The 18,160-nt window shown below is 52.4% G+C and overlaps 1 protein-coding gene across 4 annotated transcripts in view; it reads right to left on the bottom strand.

Annotated features, from left to right (window-relative positions):
- Nucleotides 1–18,160, bottom strand: part of Dpp6 (dipeptidyl peptidase like 6) — a 734,784-nt gene that overhangs the window by 273,095 nt on the left and 443,529 nt on the right. For all 4 annotated transcript variants that reach the window (XM_046455142.2, XM_046455141.2, XM_046455143.2 and 1 more), the window contains exon 3: nucleotides 17,781–17,879. In XM_046455142.2, coding sequence (XP_046311098.1) covers nucleotides 17,781–17,879 — 99 coding nt within the window. The remainder of the gene's footprint in view (nucleotides 1–17,780; nucleotides 17,880–18,160) is intronic.

The following is an 18,160-nucleotide window of genomic DNA, read 5'->3' as shown; positions in this document are numbered from 1 at the left end:
GGCCCCAACTTCCTTATCAAGACTCTGAAAGTGCAAGAAATAAAACCAAGAACCAATAAGTGGGATGAATTCCAACTGAAAAGCTTCTTTTCAGCAAAAAAAGAAGAAAGAAAGAAAGAAAAAGAAACAATCAGTGAGGTGAAGAGAGAGCCTACAGAATGGGAGCAAATGTTTACCACACGCACCTCAGCTAGAGCACTAATCTCCAGGATATATAAAGAACTCAAAAAACTTAACACAAAGAAATAAATAACTCAATCAATAATGAGCTAAGGAACTAAACAGACACTTCTCAGAAGATGATATAATAATTGATCAACAAATATATGAAAACATGTTCAACCTCCCTAGCAATTAGAGAAATGCAAATCAAAATGACTCTAAGATTTCATCTCACTCCAGTCAGAATGGCAGTTATCAAGAATACAAGCAACTATAAGTGTTGGCGAGGATGTGGGGGAAAAGGCACACTCATACACGGCTGGTGGGACTGCAAATTGGTGCAAACAATCTGGAAAGCAGTATGGAGATTCCTTAGAAAACTGGAAATGGAGCCACCATTTGACCCAGCTATCCCACTCCTTGGTTTATATCCAAAGGACTTAAAAACAGCATACTACAGGGACACAGCCACATCAATGTTTATAGTAGCACAATTCATAATAGCTAAATTGTGGAACCATCCTAGATGCCCTTCAATAGATGAATGGATAAATAAACTGTGGCATATATACACAATGGAATATTACTCAGCATTAAGAGAGAATAAAATCATGGTATTTGCAGGTAAATGGATACACTTGGAGAATATCATGCCAAGTGATGTAAGCTAATCCCCCCAAACCAAAGGCTGAATGTTTTATCAGATAAGTGGACGCAGATCCATATGGGGGTGGGTGGGGGAGCATGGGAGGGATTGAGGAACTTTGGATAGGGCAAAGGGGAGGGAGTGGAATGGAGGGGACATGCGGTAGGAAAGATGATGGAATGAGATGGACATCATTACCCTTCGTACATGTATGAAGACACGAATGGTGGGACTCTACTTTGTGTACAACCAGAGAAATAAAAAATGTGCTCTATATGTGTACTATGAACTGATATGCATTCTGCTATCATGTATAACAAATTAGAACTAATCCCACTCCTTGATTTATACCCAAAGAACTTAAAATCAACAAACTACAGTAATGCAGCCACATCAATGTTTATGGCAGCTCAATTCATAATTAATTATTTTTAAAAAGAAGAAAAAGTAGGTCCATATCTCGACCATGTTGGCTTAGGACCTGACTTCCTTAACAAGACTTCTAAAGTGCAAGAAGTAAAATAAATAATTATTAAATGGGATTATCCAACTAAAAAGCTTGTCCTCAGCAAACAATCAATACTGTGGCGAGAGAGACTATGGAATGGGAGAAAATCTTTACCACATGTACCTCAGATAGAGCATTAATCTCTGGGATATATAAAGGACTCAAAAAATTTACCACCAAAAACCCAAATAACTGAATCAATAAATGGGCAAAGGAACTGAAGACACTTCATGGAAGAATAATTGATCAACAAATATATGAAAAAATGTTCAACATCTCTATCAATTAGAGAAAGGCAAATAAAAACTACTCTGAGATTCCATCTCACTACAGTCAGAATGTCAATCATTAAGAATACAATCAACAATTAGTATTGGTGAGGATGTGGGGAAAAGGCACACTCACACATTGCTGGTGGGACTGAAAATCGGTGCAACCATTTTGGAAAGCAGTATGGAGATTCCTCAGAAAAGTTGAAATGGAATCACCATTTGACCCAGCTATTCCACTCCTTGGTTTATACCCAAAGGACTTAAAATCAACATACTACAGTAATGCAGTCACACCAATGTTTATAGTAGCTCAATTTACAATAGCTAAAATATGGAACCAACCTAGGTGCCTTTCAACAGATTAATATATAAAGAAGATGTGGTATATACATTATGGAATATTACTCAGACTTAAAGAAGAATGAAGTCATGGCATTTGCCATAAATGGATGGAACTGGAGAGTATTATGCTAAGAAGTGTAATAAGCCAATCCCCCAAAATGAAAGGCTGAATGTATGATCTGATATGTAATTCACAATAAGGGGGGAGAAGAATAGAGGTATTTTGGACTAGACACAGGAGAGTGAAGGGAGGAGAGGGGGTATGAGGGCCGGAAGGATGATAGAATGAATCACACATTATTACCCAAGTGCACATATGATTACATGACCTGATAACTCGACATCACGTACAACCAGACTAGTGAGCAGTTATACTCCATTTATGTATAATGTGTCAAAATGCATTCTATTGTCAGGTATGACTAATTAGAATTAAGAATATATTAATTAGGGGCTGGGGTTATAGCTCAGGAGTAGAGTGCTTGCCTCACCCATGTGAGGCACTGGGTTTGATCCTCAGCATCACATAAAAATAAATAAAATAAATAAAGATATTGGGCCTATCTTAAATACATATATATATATATATATATATATATATATATATATATATATAAATTAAAAAGTCACAGAGTGGGGGAAGGTCAGTGAGGGTGAAGATGGGGCAAATGACCAGGTGCCGTCACTGTCAGAGCTGGGGTGAGGCTACCTGGGGGTCCATTCCTCCATTCTCTAATTTAAAAAATGAGTTCGTTTATTTAAAAAGTAAAAATAAATGAAAGGCCAACGGGATATCCAAAAGATGCTATAAGCTACTAAATTGGAACAGTGCAGGGAGAGGCCTCCGTGACGCTCGGCTCACCCTGCACTCCAGCACCAGGCCGCGGCTCCCGTGGCCCGCCGGATGGGCAGTTAGAGACACTGTGCACACTTGCACACGGGCTCACATCCTGCTCACGGCAGTGAAGTTGGCTAGTGTAGTGAACAGGAAGCATGAGTCTAGGCTCCTGGAACAGCCCCTGCAGCCTATGGACACCGTGGGCACAGAGGGCAGAGATGCGGCATTGAGCGCCCCACACGACTGGGACCTGCTGCTTGTGTCCACGGGTGCTGGCTCAGCGACCTACGGAAGACCTTGCTTTACCCTGTCTCCTCCAACCTGTGGCAGCTTCCTGCCCAACCCATGGGCCCCCTCTTCCTTTTCCAGAGCCCCAAGTTTGTCAAGGGGTTCAGCAGGTCCAGAGGAAAACACTGTCCTCCCTGACCTCCACAGGGTCAGAAGGGCAGTCCCTCCACCAAGCTCAGGCCCTAGATGGACAGGGAGGGTCTAACCTGTCACTGTTGGTACACGGAGCTGCTACTTTCTGCCTCTGAGGAGGAGCGTCCCATGTGGCTGAGGCGGCAGAGGGCCTGGCTCAGTGGTCTTCAGGCAGGTGACACGTGCTGGGTGAGCGCTCTACCGCTGCCCCAGCCCCAGCCCAGGCAGGCTGTTTCTGAGAAAAGCATGTGGGATTTCAGTCCCCTCACTGTTGCCAATGCTGCGAGGTTGGTGGCTGTTCCTGCGGGTGGTGACCTTGTTAGGCAGCCCTGGTCCTGGGCTAGAGGAGGAGCCACACTTGGCTCCCGTCCTTCCCAGGTGTGGAGCTGGACGGTGCTCTAGCTGAGGAGACCCTGTGGTCCTCAGGTTTGCATCTGTCAAGCGGGAGGCTGGACCACAAGACCATGAAGGTTCTCCCCGGCTGTCCCCGGGCTTGGCGCGCGGTGCGCTTGGTGGCAGGCTTGCCTCCTCCAGACTCCAGAGGGCTCCTGGTGCACACCCACAGCTCCACCGGGAGAAGGACCCAGGGGGCGCCCTCCTAGTACACGGGATCCAGCTTCTCCCCCATCTCTGAGCATCATGCAGGCTCAATAACAGATGCCCAATGTTCTCGAGCTGTGATCAACCCCAGGCATTCAGAGAGGGGCCAGCTACATTTTTAACTTCAAGGTGACGTTAAGGACGACTTCTCTTCTGTTCCCAGTGCTCCCTTTTTGAGTTGTGGGGAACAGCACTGGGCCGTTCTTGCTTGCTCTTGGGGATGCTGATGACGGATCAGAGCCCGAGGGAGTCTTCCTCTTGATAACAGAGGCTGCCTCGAGAGGCTCCCAGCAGAGACGCAGCTCTGTTCCTGTGGGGGCCTAAAGGAGCCCGACCCCCTGCTGGGTCTGTCCACACGTGCACATTGCCCTCCTCCGAGCTCAGGCTGTGGAAGACACCCTCCTGGATGTGACGGTCTAAATATATGAGCCTTGATGACGGGAGATTCTCATACAGCAAATCCTCACATCTCTGGGCTCACGTAGTCCCTTCTGGGTCAAGCTAATTATATCAAGTGAATTCTTAAGGCCTAAAATGTTCACAGCATCTTCATTCTGCTTTTCAAAAATTAATTCACCTTTTAGACTGGAGATTTGCAGGCTCAGATTCTGAGAAGAAGGATTATGTTTAGTGCATTTAAGAGGCTTACTTACCTTTGTATTTATCCTGAAATGAGTTCAGTTCACCAGTGTTTATGCCGGAGAGAAAAAAGTCTTCAAAACAAATCATGGGGATCTCATTAAAAATTAAGATATATAATATCTGTAAAATCCCCACCTCGGAAGAGATTCTTCTAATGAGTACCTGAGCCTGTGCCTGGTAAATCACCCAGTACTAGTGGCTGCTCCGGGTGGGGAACCCAACCCTGTTGAACACCCAGAGACCACCACGGGCTCCTGCTGCTCAGAAGAGTCCATCAGCCTCAACCCACACGCAGGTCTCATCTCCCAGCCTCCCCAGTGTCCCATCCTTAAGCCAAATGCGCATTTGGAGCTTATTTGAGAGGCCTCAGCTCTTGCCCTTTTTAGGTTCTAAGATATATTTTAAAATTCCTGCTCCTTCCTGATGCCACCAACCAGTTTAACTTGGCAAGGTCCTATGCACCAGTGTCACTTTAATTCAAGTACCACTGCCCGGAGCTCGCAGGAGAATGAGTGCTGCATCCGCCCACCCCTCTGTCCTGGGACGCCCTCGTGGTTCACTGTGGCATTTAAGTATTTACCTGACCTTCTCCCTAACCGAAAGGTGAGGACATTTTAAATAACTGACTGATGATCAAAAGCCTGGGTGGATCTGAGTGACGTGGAGAAGCCGGCGATGGGAAGTGGCCTGGGCTGGGCGCCTCGGGCCTGGTGTGAAACCTGGATGAGCTGCTCAGCTTCCCTCCTCTTACCACCAAGTCCAGCTAATGAGGCACCAATAAAATCACTCCTGTGGCCTTTGAACCAAGAGGAGAATGTTCTCCAATCTCCTAGGGAAACGTATTATGAAAGTTGGCATCTGAGTTCCTTCTGAAACGTAGGGAGGAAGACAAGTTCAGGAATACGCCTGGCTCAGAGAACTGCCATCTCAGATTCTAAGGTCCTTGGGGGCCCAGGTCATCTGGGTAGTGGCCTTGGTGAGCTTTACTAATATTGGACTGAAGTTTACCCCACGTGTCTTTTAATAAAGAAGAATCGGCACCGTTCCCCCATCTTTCACGGGTCTGCTCTCTCCAGCTGAGTAATGCATCTGACTGTCAGATGCTCCTCATGCTTCTTGGCTTAGCTCATATTCTACAATTCTCTGGAAGTGTCCAGCAGGTCCATTTTACCACAGACCTATCAAGCGGCTGGTTTAGGCAGATTCATGACCCATCTTGCTCACACGTTAGAAAAAGCCAACACCTGTGAATGAGGCTCAGGAATCACACATGACCTATGTGCAATCTCAGAAGTGCACTCTCTGTCCTGAATTCTTTACAAATTAGAGCCCAATACACATTTCAAGAAAGCCAAGTAACAAGCAACTTGGTACATACAACCCTTTCCAGGGATATCAAAATAGTATTCTTTATCTAAGAAGATGTCATTTGCAGTAATTACCTTGCCTCTCTAGGCATTCCAAGGAGAAAACAATTCTATTTTAGAACAAAATAAATCCAAATGTTTTCATTCAGCCATCCCCATCTTTACATCCAACCACAGGTACCAATCCTCAATCGTCTGTATCCATTTAAATAAAATGTCCCTGGTGGCCTTCCCTAGGTGCATGGGTACACCTGGCCAGGTCCTCAGGGTCACGGAACCCCAGGAAGTTGAAGGTCTGAGCTTAGGGATGACAGAGAATCGGGATCACGTCATCCTTTTGTCCAATCATATGGCCCTCTTTGCAAAAGTCATGGTTTACCCAAAGCACCCAGGGCCTTGGAAACTCCTTGAAGGGCGAGCCTAGAGGGGTGGGCTCTGCCTCACCTGGCTGTGCCACTGACCTAGTCACCCCCAGGTGGAGCACCCCCTTGGGCCACCCCCCAGTGCCCCACGGCACTCTCTGTTCCAACTTCCAGGCTGCTTCCCTTGGTCCCAGTCAATGAGAAGCTCCACCTTCTGAAGGAGCCTCAGGGTCGACCTGTGGACAGGCCACTGAGCTTTGGTGAAGAGGCCTCCCTGGGTTCCACAGGCTCTGTTCCTGTCTGGGCCGCTGTTTCGTGCTGGGCAGTCAGAATAGATCTGAGTCCTTAGGTGAGGTTCTGCAGCTGATCTTCAGCTGAGGTTGATTCTTCTTAAATCCTCAGATGCACAGGGAAAAGGGAAAAGGAACACAAGGACTTCCTCCCAGATGGAGAAACCACTTCTGGGGCAGCAGGTAGGGTCCACATGGTGAGTCTGGAGACAGACACGTGTGAGGTCACAGGCCTCTTTAGAAAACCAGCCAGGAGACCTGGGGAGACCTGGGGATCCTCTTTAGCACCAGCTTCCTCATGCAGATGGAGAGACACCAGCCACAAAGAATGGGCTAGTGCACGTACAAGGGCCGGTGCAGTAGCCAGCCGGGGAGGGAGCGGGTATGAGCTGGGCGGCAGAGGGGATCCCGGAGGAGGAAGCCTCCTGGGACAGCTTCAGGCCTCTGACCTCCCATGCCTCTGACACTCCTACCTACACCTGAGGCACGGGCGACATCTGTTTTACTATCTTCTCTTCGTCCTACTTGTTGAATTTTATGTTGCTATCTGAAGATTGCAGTGACTTGGCCCAAATTCTTTCTGGAACGGAGTGTAATCATCTCACTAAAAATGGCACTGTGCTCGGTGTTACAGACATAGCCCCCGGGCACTACAGGGCAAATAAACACCAACTGGCGCCTTTTAGTTAGCACTTAAAATACGCCCTGTGTTGTACATTCAAGGTACAAACTGTGCTGTGCACATCTTTGTGAGCACAAGGCATGCAGGGTACCAGAGCTCTGGGCCTGAACTCTAGGGCATCTTTAGCAATATTGAAAAAGCAAGCTAAAGATGGTTGGAGGACGCCACTTCACCTAGTTACGTTGCTTTATGTTTTAGATCTATGGAGAAGCAAGCCTTATCTGGTCCCACGATGAAATCCTTGAGTTACTGGGCAACAAAACCCACTTCAACACATGACGTTCCTCTCCCAGGTGGGAAGTCGTGAAGACAGGAGCAGGCTCCACAGGGTCATGAGCAAGCAGAGCACCGGAGCTGGCCGCATTCTGCTTGGAGCCCCTGTGACAACCCTCCTCTATGCCCAGGACTTTCTTCCCCACTTAGCAGAAATATCAAATGGCTATAGCCGGTGGGGCTGGTGTTAAACCTAAGCCCTGCCCCCTTCTTCTCCCACTCAGCAAGTGTGCGTGGTGGGTGGTGGGTGGTGGGTGGTGGTGGGTGGGGCCCGGGGGGGTCTCTGCTCTTTCCGCCTGTCCCAGTCCATTCAGGAGTGAGGAGGCAAGGCCTGCGGACAGGTCTGAGGCCCTCCGAGCGGAGAGAAGGTGGGAAGCAGCAGGGACACAGAGAGTCAAAGTGCAGCGGAAACTTTTAGTTTTCACTCTGCTGTGGCTTTTCCTGGGTGTCCTCCAGTTCCTTCTAGACCAGTCTTAGGATCTGGCTGCGAGCTGCTAAGAAGGGCTCCAGGGAGCTAATGGGGCTGCTCCTGGTGTCCATCGCTGCAGAATGAGCAGGCTCTAGTTTTCTTTCCTCCGACTGGTTTGTATTTAATTGTACTTGAGAGATGGTGGTCCAACCTTAAGTTCCCCAAAGCTGGCAACTTGGTTAAAGGTGAATATGGGAACTTAGGTGCAGGAAGAACCCATTTCAGTGGGTGACACTGTGGAGAAGGAAGCTGGGAAGGAGAATCCTCTGGAGGGCGGGGATTCTACCTTGCTGCCCTCCACCCCTGACGCAGCCCAAGGCCCGGTCCCAGGGAGCACAGCCTCCTGCCCCCTCTGCTCACTGTGCGCCCCAGAGGCCCTCTGGGTGCTCGGTGCAGTCAGGGGTCTCATTAGGGAGCCGATTTGCACAGAACCAGGACCTGAATGGGTTCTGAAAGGTTCATCCCCGACCTCTGGATGGCACTCTGTAAACTGTGCTCCCAGCGGACAGACATTTGCAGACACTGGTCCCCTGGAATTCCAGGCTAAGGATTATCACCCCCCCAAGCAGCTCTCGTGGACGGGCAGAAAGGCCACCAGCAAAGTGTGGATCAAACCCAGAACTCAATGAATCCTCTGAATCATGGTGCAGCCCAGTGCTCCGAGAAGGCACCTCACCGACTTCCCGGGGCTGGTCTTTGTGACACAGCTGCACTGAGGACAGCATCTGGGGCCCCGGGGTGTTGGGATGGGCTGGGACGCTGAGATAAAAATAAGTCAAAAGCAGCAAAAATAAGCATCAGCATCTGGTGGCAAAGCCAACCACACTCCATCTGGCTGCCCTCAGGGCCTCGGGGACCAAGGAGCTGCCCTCACCACGGCCTGGAGGAGATGCACAGCAAGGGGGCTGGGCTGGCCCGGCCAGCACCCAGCGACACCACCTTTGTCTCATCCTCCAGGGACAATTCCAGATCCCCGGAGCACACTAAAGGTCAACCCCCACAACCAGATGGGTCCTGTGTCTAGTAATTGAAAGCCTCCCACTGAGCTTCAGGCGGACCCTCAACCTCCCCGCGGCCTTCAGAGGAGGCAGAGGCAAGGCCTAGGGAGTGTGCCAGCCGGGGGGTTGTGACACCCGCGTGAGGCCAGCCGGGGGTTGGGACCCACACGTGAGGCCAGCCGGGGGTTGGGACCCACACGTGAGGCCAGCCGGGGGTTGGGACACACACGTGAGGCCAGCCGGGGGTTGTGACACACACGTGAGATAATGAACTTTGAGGAGGAAAGGGTCATCTTGGCTCATGGTTTCAGTCCATGATCAATCCGCCCAGTTGCTTGTGGCCTCTGGGGTGTGGGTGGGGGTGACAGGGTGGAAGTGTGTGGCACAGCAGAGCAGGACACTGAGGGCTTGCCCTCCTGCTGAGCCCCAGCCCTTAAAGGTTCAGGCACCTCCGAACCGTGCCAAGGGCTGGGGACAAAGCCCCTCCACACGGGCCTTCGGGGACACTTCTTCAAACCACAGCAGGATAGTTCTGCCACCACTAGCTGTGTGACCTGGGGAAAGTGTCTTGCCACTTCTGACTCTAGGCACCGTCATGCCTGATGCCCCGGTCAACAGGAAGCACTGCCCCCCTCACCTTCTGCCATCTGTTCCATTCTCCTGCTTTGGGTGCAGATGGATGCCCTCGCTGAACATGGTCTGAGAAGTTGGGGACTCAAGTTCCTTGCCCACAGAGGGTAGGGGTCACAGGTGTGTGCTGGTTTGGGGAGACTCCTTGAGCTTCCGCTCACTGTCAGGAAAGCACGGAGGGCGCTCCCACCTGCCTCCGGCTGGCTCTGGTGTCACGCCCCATTTCACCTGGAGGGAGATCAGATAGGATCTGCCTGGCATCCAAAGAAAGAATCCCGATGCTGATGCTGTAATTCTGGTCCTGTGCTCTCCTGCCCCAACAGCAAGACGAACGCCACTTCAGCTACTGTCACCAGGCCCAGCCAGGTCCACCTGCTGCTTGGGAAGGCCACCCCCAGAAGCTGCTGAGCTCACAGAGAGCAGAGGACGATGGCTATCAGGACCAGGCAAGGGCCCCGAAGCCCTGGACGTATGGACACGAGTCACAGCACCGATGATGGCAACCTGGACGTGTTCCACGTCCCTGGGCCGGTGTCATCGCTGCTGGTCATCGGCTGGAGCAGTGGAACTCCTGAGAGCAACAGCAGAACGAGCCCATGCAGGTCTGGAGACCTGGGCAGGAAGAGCGGGAGGCGGGAGGGACAGGGCCTCTGACCCCCGCTGCCACGTCCCCCTGGGTGTGTGCTGACAGCCTGTGACCTTTCACCAAAGCCTGCCCTTAGCACCATTATTGTGTAGAGTGTTCTGGAGAATAGAGAGGTGACCACGTCCACTCAAGGAGCAAGGTGGAGACCAGACAGAACTGTGTCGAGAAGGGGTGTAGGTGCAGGAGGGACAGGGAGGGTCACAGGCGGGGAGGAGGAACAGCAGAGTGTCCTTCGCAGGTGGAGTCCTGTTTATGTTTCTGGTGGACGCCCTGCTGGAGGATTCAGGGCTGTGGGCTGGGTGGAGATGACACCTCGCGTCCTCACGTCCCTCTCAGGGTGGCTTTGCACACACAGGTGAGAACACGCCCTGCAGACCTGCACCACGTCCAGTATGTGGCCATTAAGTGACAAGGGTAAGACTCACCCTGGGGAGCGGGTCTCACCATCTATCAGAAGACGCCAGTTAAACCAAGAGAATAAACTCAGACGTGTATTTATCAGTGCGATCTCTAAGAGCGTCGAGAGTTGGATGAATGAAGAACCTGGCGAGCCCTCATCAGCCATGAGTTCAGGTGCCCTGAGTCACCTTCTCTGGAAACACGCCTGTCCCCTGGCTGAGTCAGTCCTCCAGTCAATTCATGCCCCTAGGACTTCATGACGTGCCAGGCACCCTGGCCTAGGAGGGAAGATGATGATCGCTGTGATGTGGCTGTGGCCCCAAGAAGCCTGCCGACAGGGGGGCAGAGGCCAAGGGACACCAGGCAGGTGCTCTGCAGGTGGAAGGTGACGGCCGCAGGGATAATGCTCAGGTATGGAGCACTCCAGCCTCTCTCTATCCATGAAGAGGGGACCCGTGTTTGGGAGTGTCCATGGTAGTTAACCAGGCTCTAGCAGGCCGCCCTGGTCGAGGACCACTCGGGTGCTCTGGCTGAGTGTGACAGAGCAGCGGGGTGCGGGGTCGCTGTGTGGAAGGACAGGAGGCTCTAGTCAGCAGGGCTTCCTGGGAGGCTTCACAAGTCTCTCCCTCAGGCCAAACAGGCCCGTAAGCTGGGGCTCACCTGGGTTCTCAGACTCTTTTACTTTGGGTGAAACCGAAATGCTGCTAACTGTGGACGGGTCTGTGGCTGCTGGGGCAGAAACCCTCTTGCCAGCATCTGCGGGCAGGGGACCCCTACCCGGGGCCTGGATCTCACCTTGAGGAAAGACCTGGTGTCCCCCCATGCCAGGCCTGCAGGCCATCATGCCCACCTGCCCCTTCAGGTAGGAAAAATGGGGGTGGGTACCATGGGGGTCCACAGGGAAATCCCTAAGGAGACTTGGAGCTCTTGAGACAACCATTTAATGTCCTGGGAAATCCCTGTCTCCTCCCTGAGAAGGAAAACAACATGGAAATCTCATTTATGATCCTCCTCCTGAAGAAAATAAAACATGTATCACACACGCAAACATACCAGCACACGCTTATCACCATGGATGCAAAGAAAAGACAAGTCTGTCATTCTATGACAAAACAGCGTCGGCCAGCTCAGAACTGGATTCAACGGAGACGGAAGCCGCCCCTGCACACAGAAATCACTGGGGAGACTGGCTTAAGCCTGCAGAGACCTGAGTCCCCAGGTCATGAATGCAATAGTCCCAGTAGCAGGGCCAGCGTCATGCCGTCACTCAGGGGCTCAGGAGTCCTGCTCAGGTGGCAGGCCTGCAACACCTCAGGCAGGAGCAGGGGCGGGAGAAGGGCCCCTGGCACTGCCCTGCCTGAGGCTCACTGGCTGCCCAGAGTGAGGACATGCCTCCCTCCTCTGTGGGTTGGTGGCCCTTGGTCCTGGTCAGGCTGATGCCCTGAGTTTTAGAGTTCTAGTTTGGATCAAGCCATGAAGAATAAGCAAGTTCTGGAGGTAGAAGTATTAAATACAGGCATTTTCAGAGAAAGCGGGTGGAGACAGAGGCAGTAAACTTCCAAGGGTCCTGGTCTGGCCAGGGACACGCAGGCAGAGGTCACGGTCCTGAGGGAAACAGTGGGAGAGCCAGGGCCCAGGGAGACCCAGGAGGTGCTTCCTGCAGCGCTGGTGCCTAGGAAATGGGACTCAACCTCTTGGATCAATGGCTTCCTTATTTATAAAGTAATATAAAAGCCTCCCTCTCCAAGTGTTGCTAAAGACTGGATCAACTTCACCAGCGTATGTGACGCAGCTTTGTTATTTCTGCCACCACAGCTGTTGACTGGCTTTGGGGCCACCAAGTGCCACTATTTTTGCATATTTCCTGTTGGTACTATGGAGACTCCAGTAGGAAACCCCGGAAGGAGGTTAGGCAGAAGGCGGCGGGAGCTCAGTGGAGGTGTGCTCAGGGTGGCCGTGCAGGCGGGGACCAGCCTCAGCTCGGGGGCCAAGGTGGGCAGCTTCTACTGCACCCCAACAGGCAGGGGAAATCGGCCTCCCGATGCCAGACTGGGGATGTTCCCTTCCTGAGGAGACGTGGCATCTTGAAGACGGCAACAGGAGAGAGAGCAGGAATTGGCAGTGTGCACAGACAAGACTGTAACTTCTCCGGTTTCTCTCTCAAGGGCTTTGCCAAGGCAGGACAGTACTTAAGTGGTCCCTCCGACCACCTCCATCTGCTCAGGAGCCACCGAGGGCCACTTATTCCTGTGGAACCTGCCCTTTCTGGACACCACCCTCGGTCACCACAGCACCAGATGGCCTCTAGGGAACATCTCTACTCTACCCTTGAAGGTTCAATGCACCAATAAAAAACTGCGGCCTCCAAAATAGCAGTAGAAAAACCCAAACATTTTAAACTCAAATTCCCCCTTTACTGAGCCCCACAGTTTTGTTTTAAAAAAAAATACTATTTTTTCAAAATAACAAAAGAGAATAAAGCAAATCAAGTTGGTTTGAACCCTGTGCACTAACTCCAATTTTATCTTCTAAAACATACACTTTCCAGTATCAACCAGCCAGCTGATATTTTCCTACATTCAAAGGAAGCAATTTTCTCCAATTTTGCAGTCTCTCCAGTCCTGCATCCCGAGACTCGGAGGGCTCTGTGCTAACAAGTGGAGGCTGGTGAGAAACAAGGGGACACACAGACGGTGGGTCTGGGCCAGCACCAGGGCTCCCAGCGCGTTGGGACTCCAGTTGAACAGACTGCAGGGAGGAGGTGGGCCGGGAGGGGCACTGAGGCCGGGCCCTGCTGGGGGCTGGCAGGCAAGCTCATCAGCGTCTGTCCGCCAGGCAGCCCAGAGATACTGAGGGAGAGGGAGGGCAGTCTCCTGAAGGATGCAGGTGGTCCAGCCCGCTGGGAGCCCAGGGCGTGGGGCTTATCAGGTTCTCCAAGGTTGGGCCCAGCCTGCCTTCCTAATGGCAGAAGCAGAAGACTTTGCTGGGGTGTCATCCAGAGGCCTCCCTAGGTGGCTGCGGCAGCTACCTAAGCAAGTCACGGGTCCTATTAAGGCGAAGGAGATTGGTGCTGTGGCTCACGGCGGAAAGAAGAAGGAAAGCTGTCTTTCTCTCTTTCTGGAAACAGCTTTCTCCCTATTGTGGCCTGCGACAGGGCTAATAAGAGATCTCTGCCGTATAAATAGTCAGGTTATGGACGTTGACGATGAAAACAGGGGGTTTCCTCCTGGCAGACACAGGGGGCTGTGGGCAGGGCAGTTCTTCCTGAGTTTCTTGCTTAGGGAAAGCTGAGACAAGATTTGGAGATAGAAAGGTTGAGCTGTGATGTCTGTGGGTCAGTCGGGAAGCTGGGGAGGGCGGCCTGGTCTGCAGACGCACAGTGAGATGTCAGAGTGGGAGACCGTCCAAGACCAGGAGACTGAGAGCCAGAGGGCAGACAGAAAGGGGGACACCGGAGCCCAGGCCCAGGCCACCAACGTGAGCAGAGCAGGACAAGGGGAGCCAGCCGCAGGGCCTGCGAGGGTCCACCAGGACTCAGAGACAGAACCTGGGACGTGATGGCCTCAAGCCACCAGAGAAGGGTTGCGAAGGGGACAGAGGAATCGTTTCGTCCAGTGCTGCTGGTGCTCAACTAGGAGATCTGAGAAATGACCACTGAACCCGGCCACCTGGGGGATAGCCAGGATTCCGGTGAGGGGGGTTTCAGGGAGGCCCGACTGGAGTGGCTTAAAGGGAAGAGGAGAGTGGGGAGGCCAGGACAGACAACCGCTTTAAGCTGCAAAAGGGAGCAGAGGGGGCAGGCAGAGCCTGGTGGGAACCACACTCAGCTGGGGTGTGTGTTTAAGGTAAGAGAAATGAGAGCACGCTTCTTTCAAATCACGATAATCTAGGTGGTGCCTGTAATCCCAGTGATTTGGGAGGCTGAGGCAGGAGGCTCACAAGTTCAAGGCCAGCCTCATCAACTTAATGAGACCCTATCTCAAAAAATGAACAAATAAAAGGACTGGGGATGTAGCTGAGTAGTGGGCCCCCCCTGGGTTCAATCCCCAGTACTGGAGGAAATAATCTAACACAGAGCAAAAAATAATAATAGAAACGTTTAGGAATTCAGGGGAGAAAAGAGACGCAGGCTGCAGCTACTCCTCAGGAAGTGAAGCCAGTTCACCTGGGGTTCCCCAGATGCAGAAGGTGGGATCAGGCCACCCATGGCTGTGGCTGGGCAGGTGGCAGGAGGGAGAGATGGAGGGGTGGGCTGGGGGGTTCCCGAGCTCTTTTCTGGTAGGTTCAGCTGGGGAGGAGGCTGAAAGGGGGACAGGGAGTGTTGGCAGTGCTCTGCTCTCCAGAGGCCTCCTCTGTAGGCCCCAGGGCTGTGGCCACCGCGTGAGGGGAGTCTACAGGGTTTTAGGTCGTTAAAGAATTTCAAGGCTGCTGTGCCAGTCAATTTCAGAAGATGTAGATTTAACAAATGAGCCCATCATATTAAAACGAGGGAGGGGCTCTTAACTCAGCCCAACACACGCACGGGCCCCTGGTGAACAAAGTGGGTCGACTCTGGACTAGTAACCCCCATGGTGGTGGACACACACTGAAGACATGGTCCTCTTGCAACGATTGCTGGGTTTCCTTGACCACTTGGGATTTGCTGCTGGTGTGGGCATCAGAGGGGGCACAGAGAGTAAAGGAGGTACTGGGTGGCGATGTTCTGGGATGCTCACACCCATGATCTTGGTTCACACACGAGGGAGCTAGTGGGGCGGCAAAAGGAATTGGCTGGGGAAGGGAGGCCCGATTCCACCAACGTACATAGTTCACACACCGAGACTGGGTTCAAGTCCGATTCTGTGACTTTCCAACTGTGTGACGTTGACCAAGTTCTGGAAGCACGGCAGCCTCCACTTCCTGTTCCATGGGATAAGCGTGGTAGTGAGAACTCAATGGCCTTGTGTACACAAAGGGCTGAGCCTGGAAGGTGGGGCACGGCCCACAGCAGATGGTACAGATGATGGTGACAGTGACGATGGGGAAGAGGGTTACTTCATTTACCTTAAACCACTATACACGTGGCAAGGAGGAAGAGATGGAATGCTCAGGAGGAGGGATGAGTGAAAGAAAAATCGGGGAGTGGGGAAAGGAGACCCATTTATCTCGGATACTCTCCAAAGGGGCTGCTCTTTGGGAAGGCCGGGCCTCTGGTTCCTTCACAGCAAACCTGACCGCACTGTGCACTTTACAAAGGAGGAGCCATCCTGAGGAAGCCCCCGGACATGGCAGGCTATCCACGGGGAAGTGCAGGGGCTGTGTCCCGGGTCGGACCTGCCCAGAAAGGCAGGCTGGGCACCCTGCGGGCACGGGGGCTCGGACTATTGCTGCTGTTAACCCCCAACTCTGGAGGTAGAAGGGAATTCTGCCGACTCCCTCCAGGGCACCTCTGGGCCAGGTCCATCACTCACTCATGAAACGCAAGCCCCTTGTACGGTTAAGGGACACAGTGCCCACCGGGGAGGGCAGGCCTCTGTCCTGGGCCTCCACACCTCTGCCTGGGGGTTCGTGCTGTGTTTTGTTTTGTTTTTTATATAGAGGGTTGAATCAGGTCAAGTCTCAAACCATGTGATTCCAACAAAAAACACGGAGCTGGGTTGTGTGGGCCCCTGTGGATCTGCCCAGCCTCCTGCAGCCGCCTGACCCTGGGGCCTGGCTGTCGGCCTCATTTCTGGCCCTGGGTTTTCCCCAGAGTCTGCCTCGCCGCCCACTTTGGTTTCCTTGTTCTCTTTCAGCCCTGGGCGTCGTCTCTCAGCCCCCCTGGGCTCTCCTCGTCACGGGGGCCAGCTGTCTAGACTTTGGCTTTACGGGGCCTGCTCTCAGCTTCTCCAGCCAGGCTGACCTCTCTCCAGCTCACGCCATCCCTGAAATGCCTTCTCAGGAAGAATGAGATCTCGCTCTCCTGCCTCCTGCACGTGAGATCACATGGCTGCTCCAGAAGGCGACTTCTGGCTCCTTAAGGACAGTGACCACGTTTCATCCCCGAGACCTGGCCCAGGGCATGCCCCAGGTGCTCAAGGTGCCTGTGCTACGGGCAGCACAGCATACAGTGGGCGCCAAGCCAGGGCTCCTCTCGCCTCGTTGGGCTCTCTGGGGGCCTCCACCCACATTCACGACCCATGGCTCTCAGTTCTCCTGGGTTTGATAAAATACATTCCTTCCAGGAGCCACCTGTTCTTTCAAGCTAAATAAGCGCATCCAAGGGTCAGAATGGACACTGGGTCATCGTAGAGGACAAAAGAGGAGCAATAACTATGTGGGAGGCTGAGGCCAAGAGGCATCACCAACTAATTTTTCAGAGTCTGGGAGCATGAGGAACGTCTTAGAGGTACTTTGACTGCACAACACACAAGCACCCGAGTCACTCTCCCAGAGAGCACAGGGAAAGAGAGCAAAACTGCAAGTCCAGGAGGTGGACTTCTAGCCACAGATTCACTGCTAACCTGCTGCGTGACCTTGGACGAGCGACTTGCCCTCTCTGGACCTCATTCATTCTGAAAGTCAGGAAGTGGACTAGGCATTGAACACTACACTGGGAAGGTGTGCCAACCCGAGGGTTAACTCTCAAGGGCATCCACTGAATGCTAACAACAGCCCTGGTGATAACAGGAGAGGCGCAGCCGGGAGGGTGAACAGGCATCGACATCTGGCTCTCACGGATGCAGTCGCCTGGTTTCAGGCCCAGATAAGGCACAAAGATCATGTTCAATTCCAGCGAAATATGAACATATTGCTTTCCATCCCTAATTCTTTGTTTTGCTATTGAAAAAAACAAATCCCTCAAACAAGAAAATTAGATTTGATCTGGTTTAAACCTCAAGGGGAAAACAGATGGGTCCCACCTGCACACCGGGCTCCCTGCACCTCTCTCGAGTTCCTCTGCTCAGAGAAGGGACAGCAGGAGCAGCAGAGTCAGGACCACCGCGGGGGCAGCTCAGCTGCTCTCCAAGGCCCTGTTGCCTAGCAACGCGGCACATCTCGGCCTGAGAGACCATGGCTCTGTGAGGAGGGAGGGAGCGGCCTCGCAGCCCGTTTCTCATGAAGCACAGGCGGTGGCACAGCGTGAGGAGCCCACCTTCCAGAGGCACCGTTCTCAGATGTCACTGCTGTCACAGGAAAGCCCTGCCCGTGGACAGGCCCTGCAGCCTGAGCCCGACACTGGGGGAGGACGGAGCAGGGAGGACTCGAGACTCACCGCTTATCCACTTGGCCTCGGGGTCGTGGAGTTTGAAATCTTCACTGAAGAGATCTTCCACAGTGACCTTCTTCTTCTGAGACAGACTGTTATCTTCCGCTAGAAAAGAGGAGGCAGAGGGTCAAACCTGCTTTTTATCATTAAAAAAGGACCGTAACACATCCTGATTGCCTTTCGGAAATAGCATCTACAGTGAAACACGGTTTCTATAAATGAAGGTGAATGACGGCCGGCCTGGTGTTTGTTGTTAATTAAATTATCAAAAACTATGGTGAAGGGGCTGGGCTGTAGTTCAGTGGGAGAGCACTCGCCTTTCACGTGGAGGGCGCACTAGGATCGATCCTTAGCACCACATTGAAAAAATAAAATCAAGGCATTGT

Source organism: Marmota monax, unplaced genomic scaffold (genome assembly GCF_021218885.2).
Source record: "Marmota monax isolate L192 unplaced genomic scaffold, Marmota_monax_Labrador192_F-V1.1 WCK01_AAM20220418_F8-fsc00226, whole genome shotgun sequence".
Taxonomy (NCBI): Eukaryota; Metazoa; Chordata; class Mammalia; order Rodentia; family Sciuridae; genus Marmota; species Marmota monax.
The sequence above is the reverse complement of the archived record's forward strand: the minus strand, read 5'-3'. Positions and strand labels throughout refer to the sequence as shown.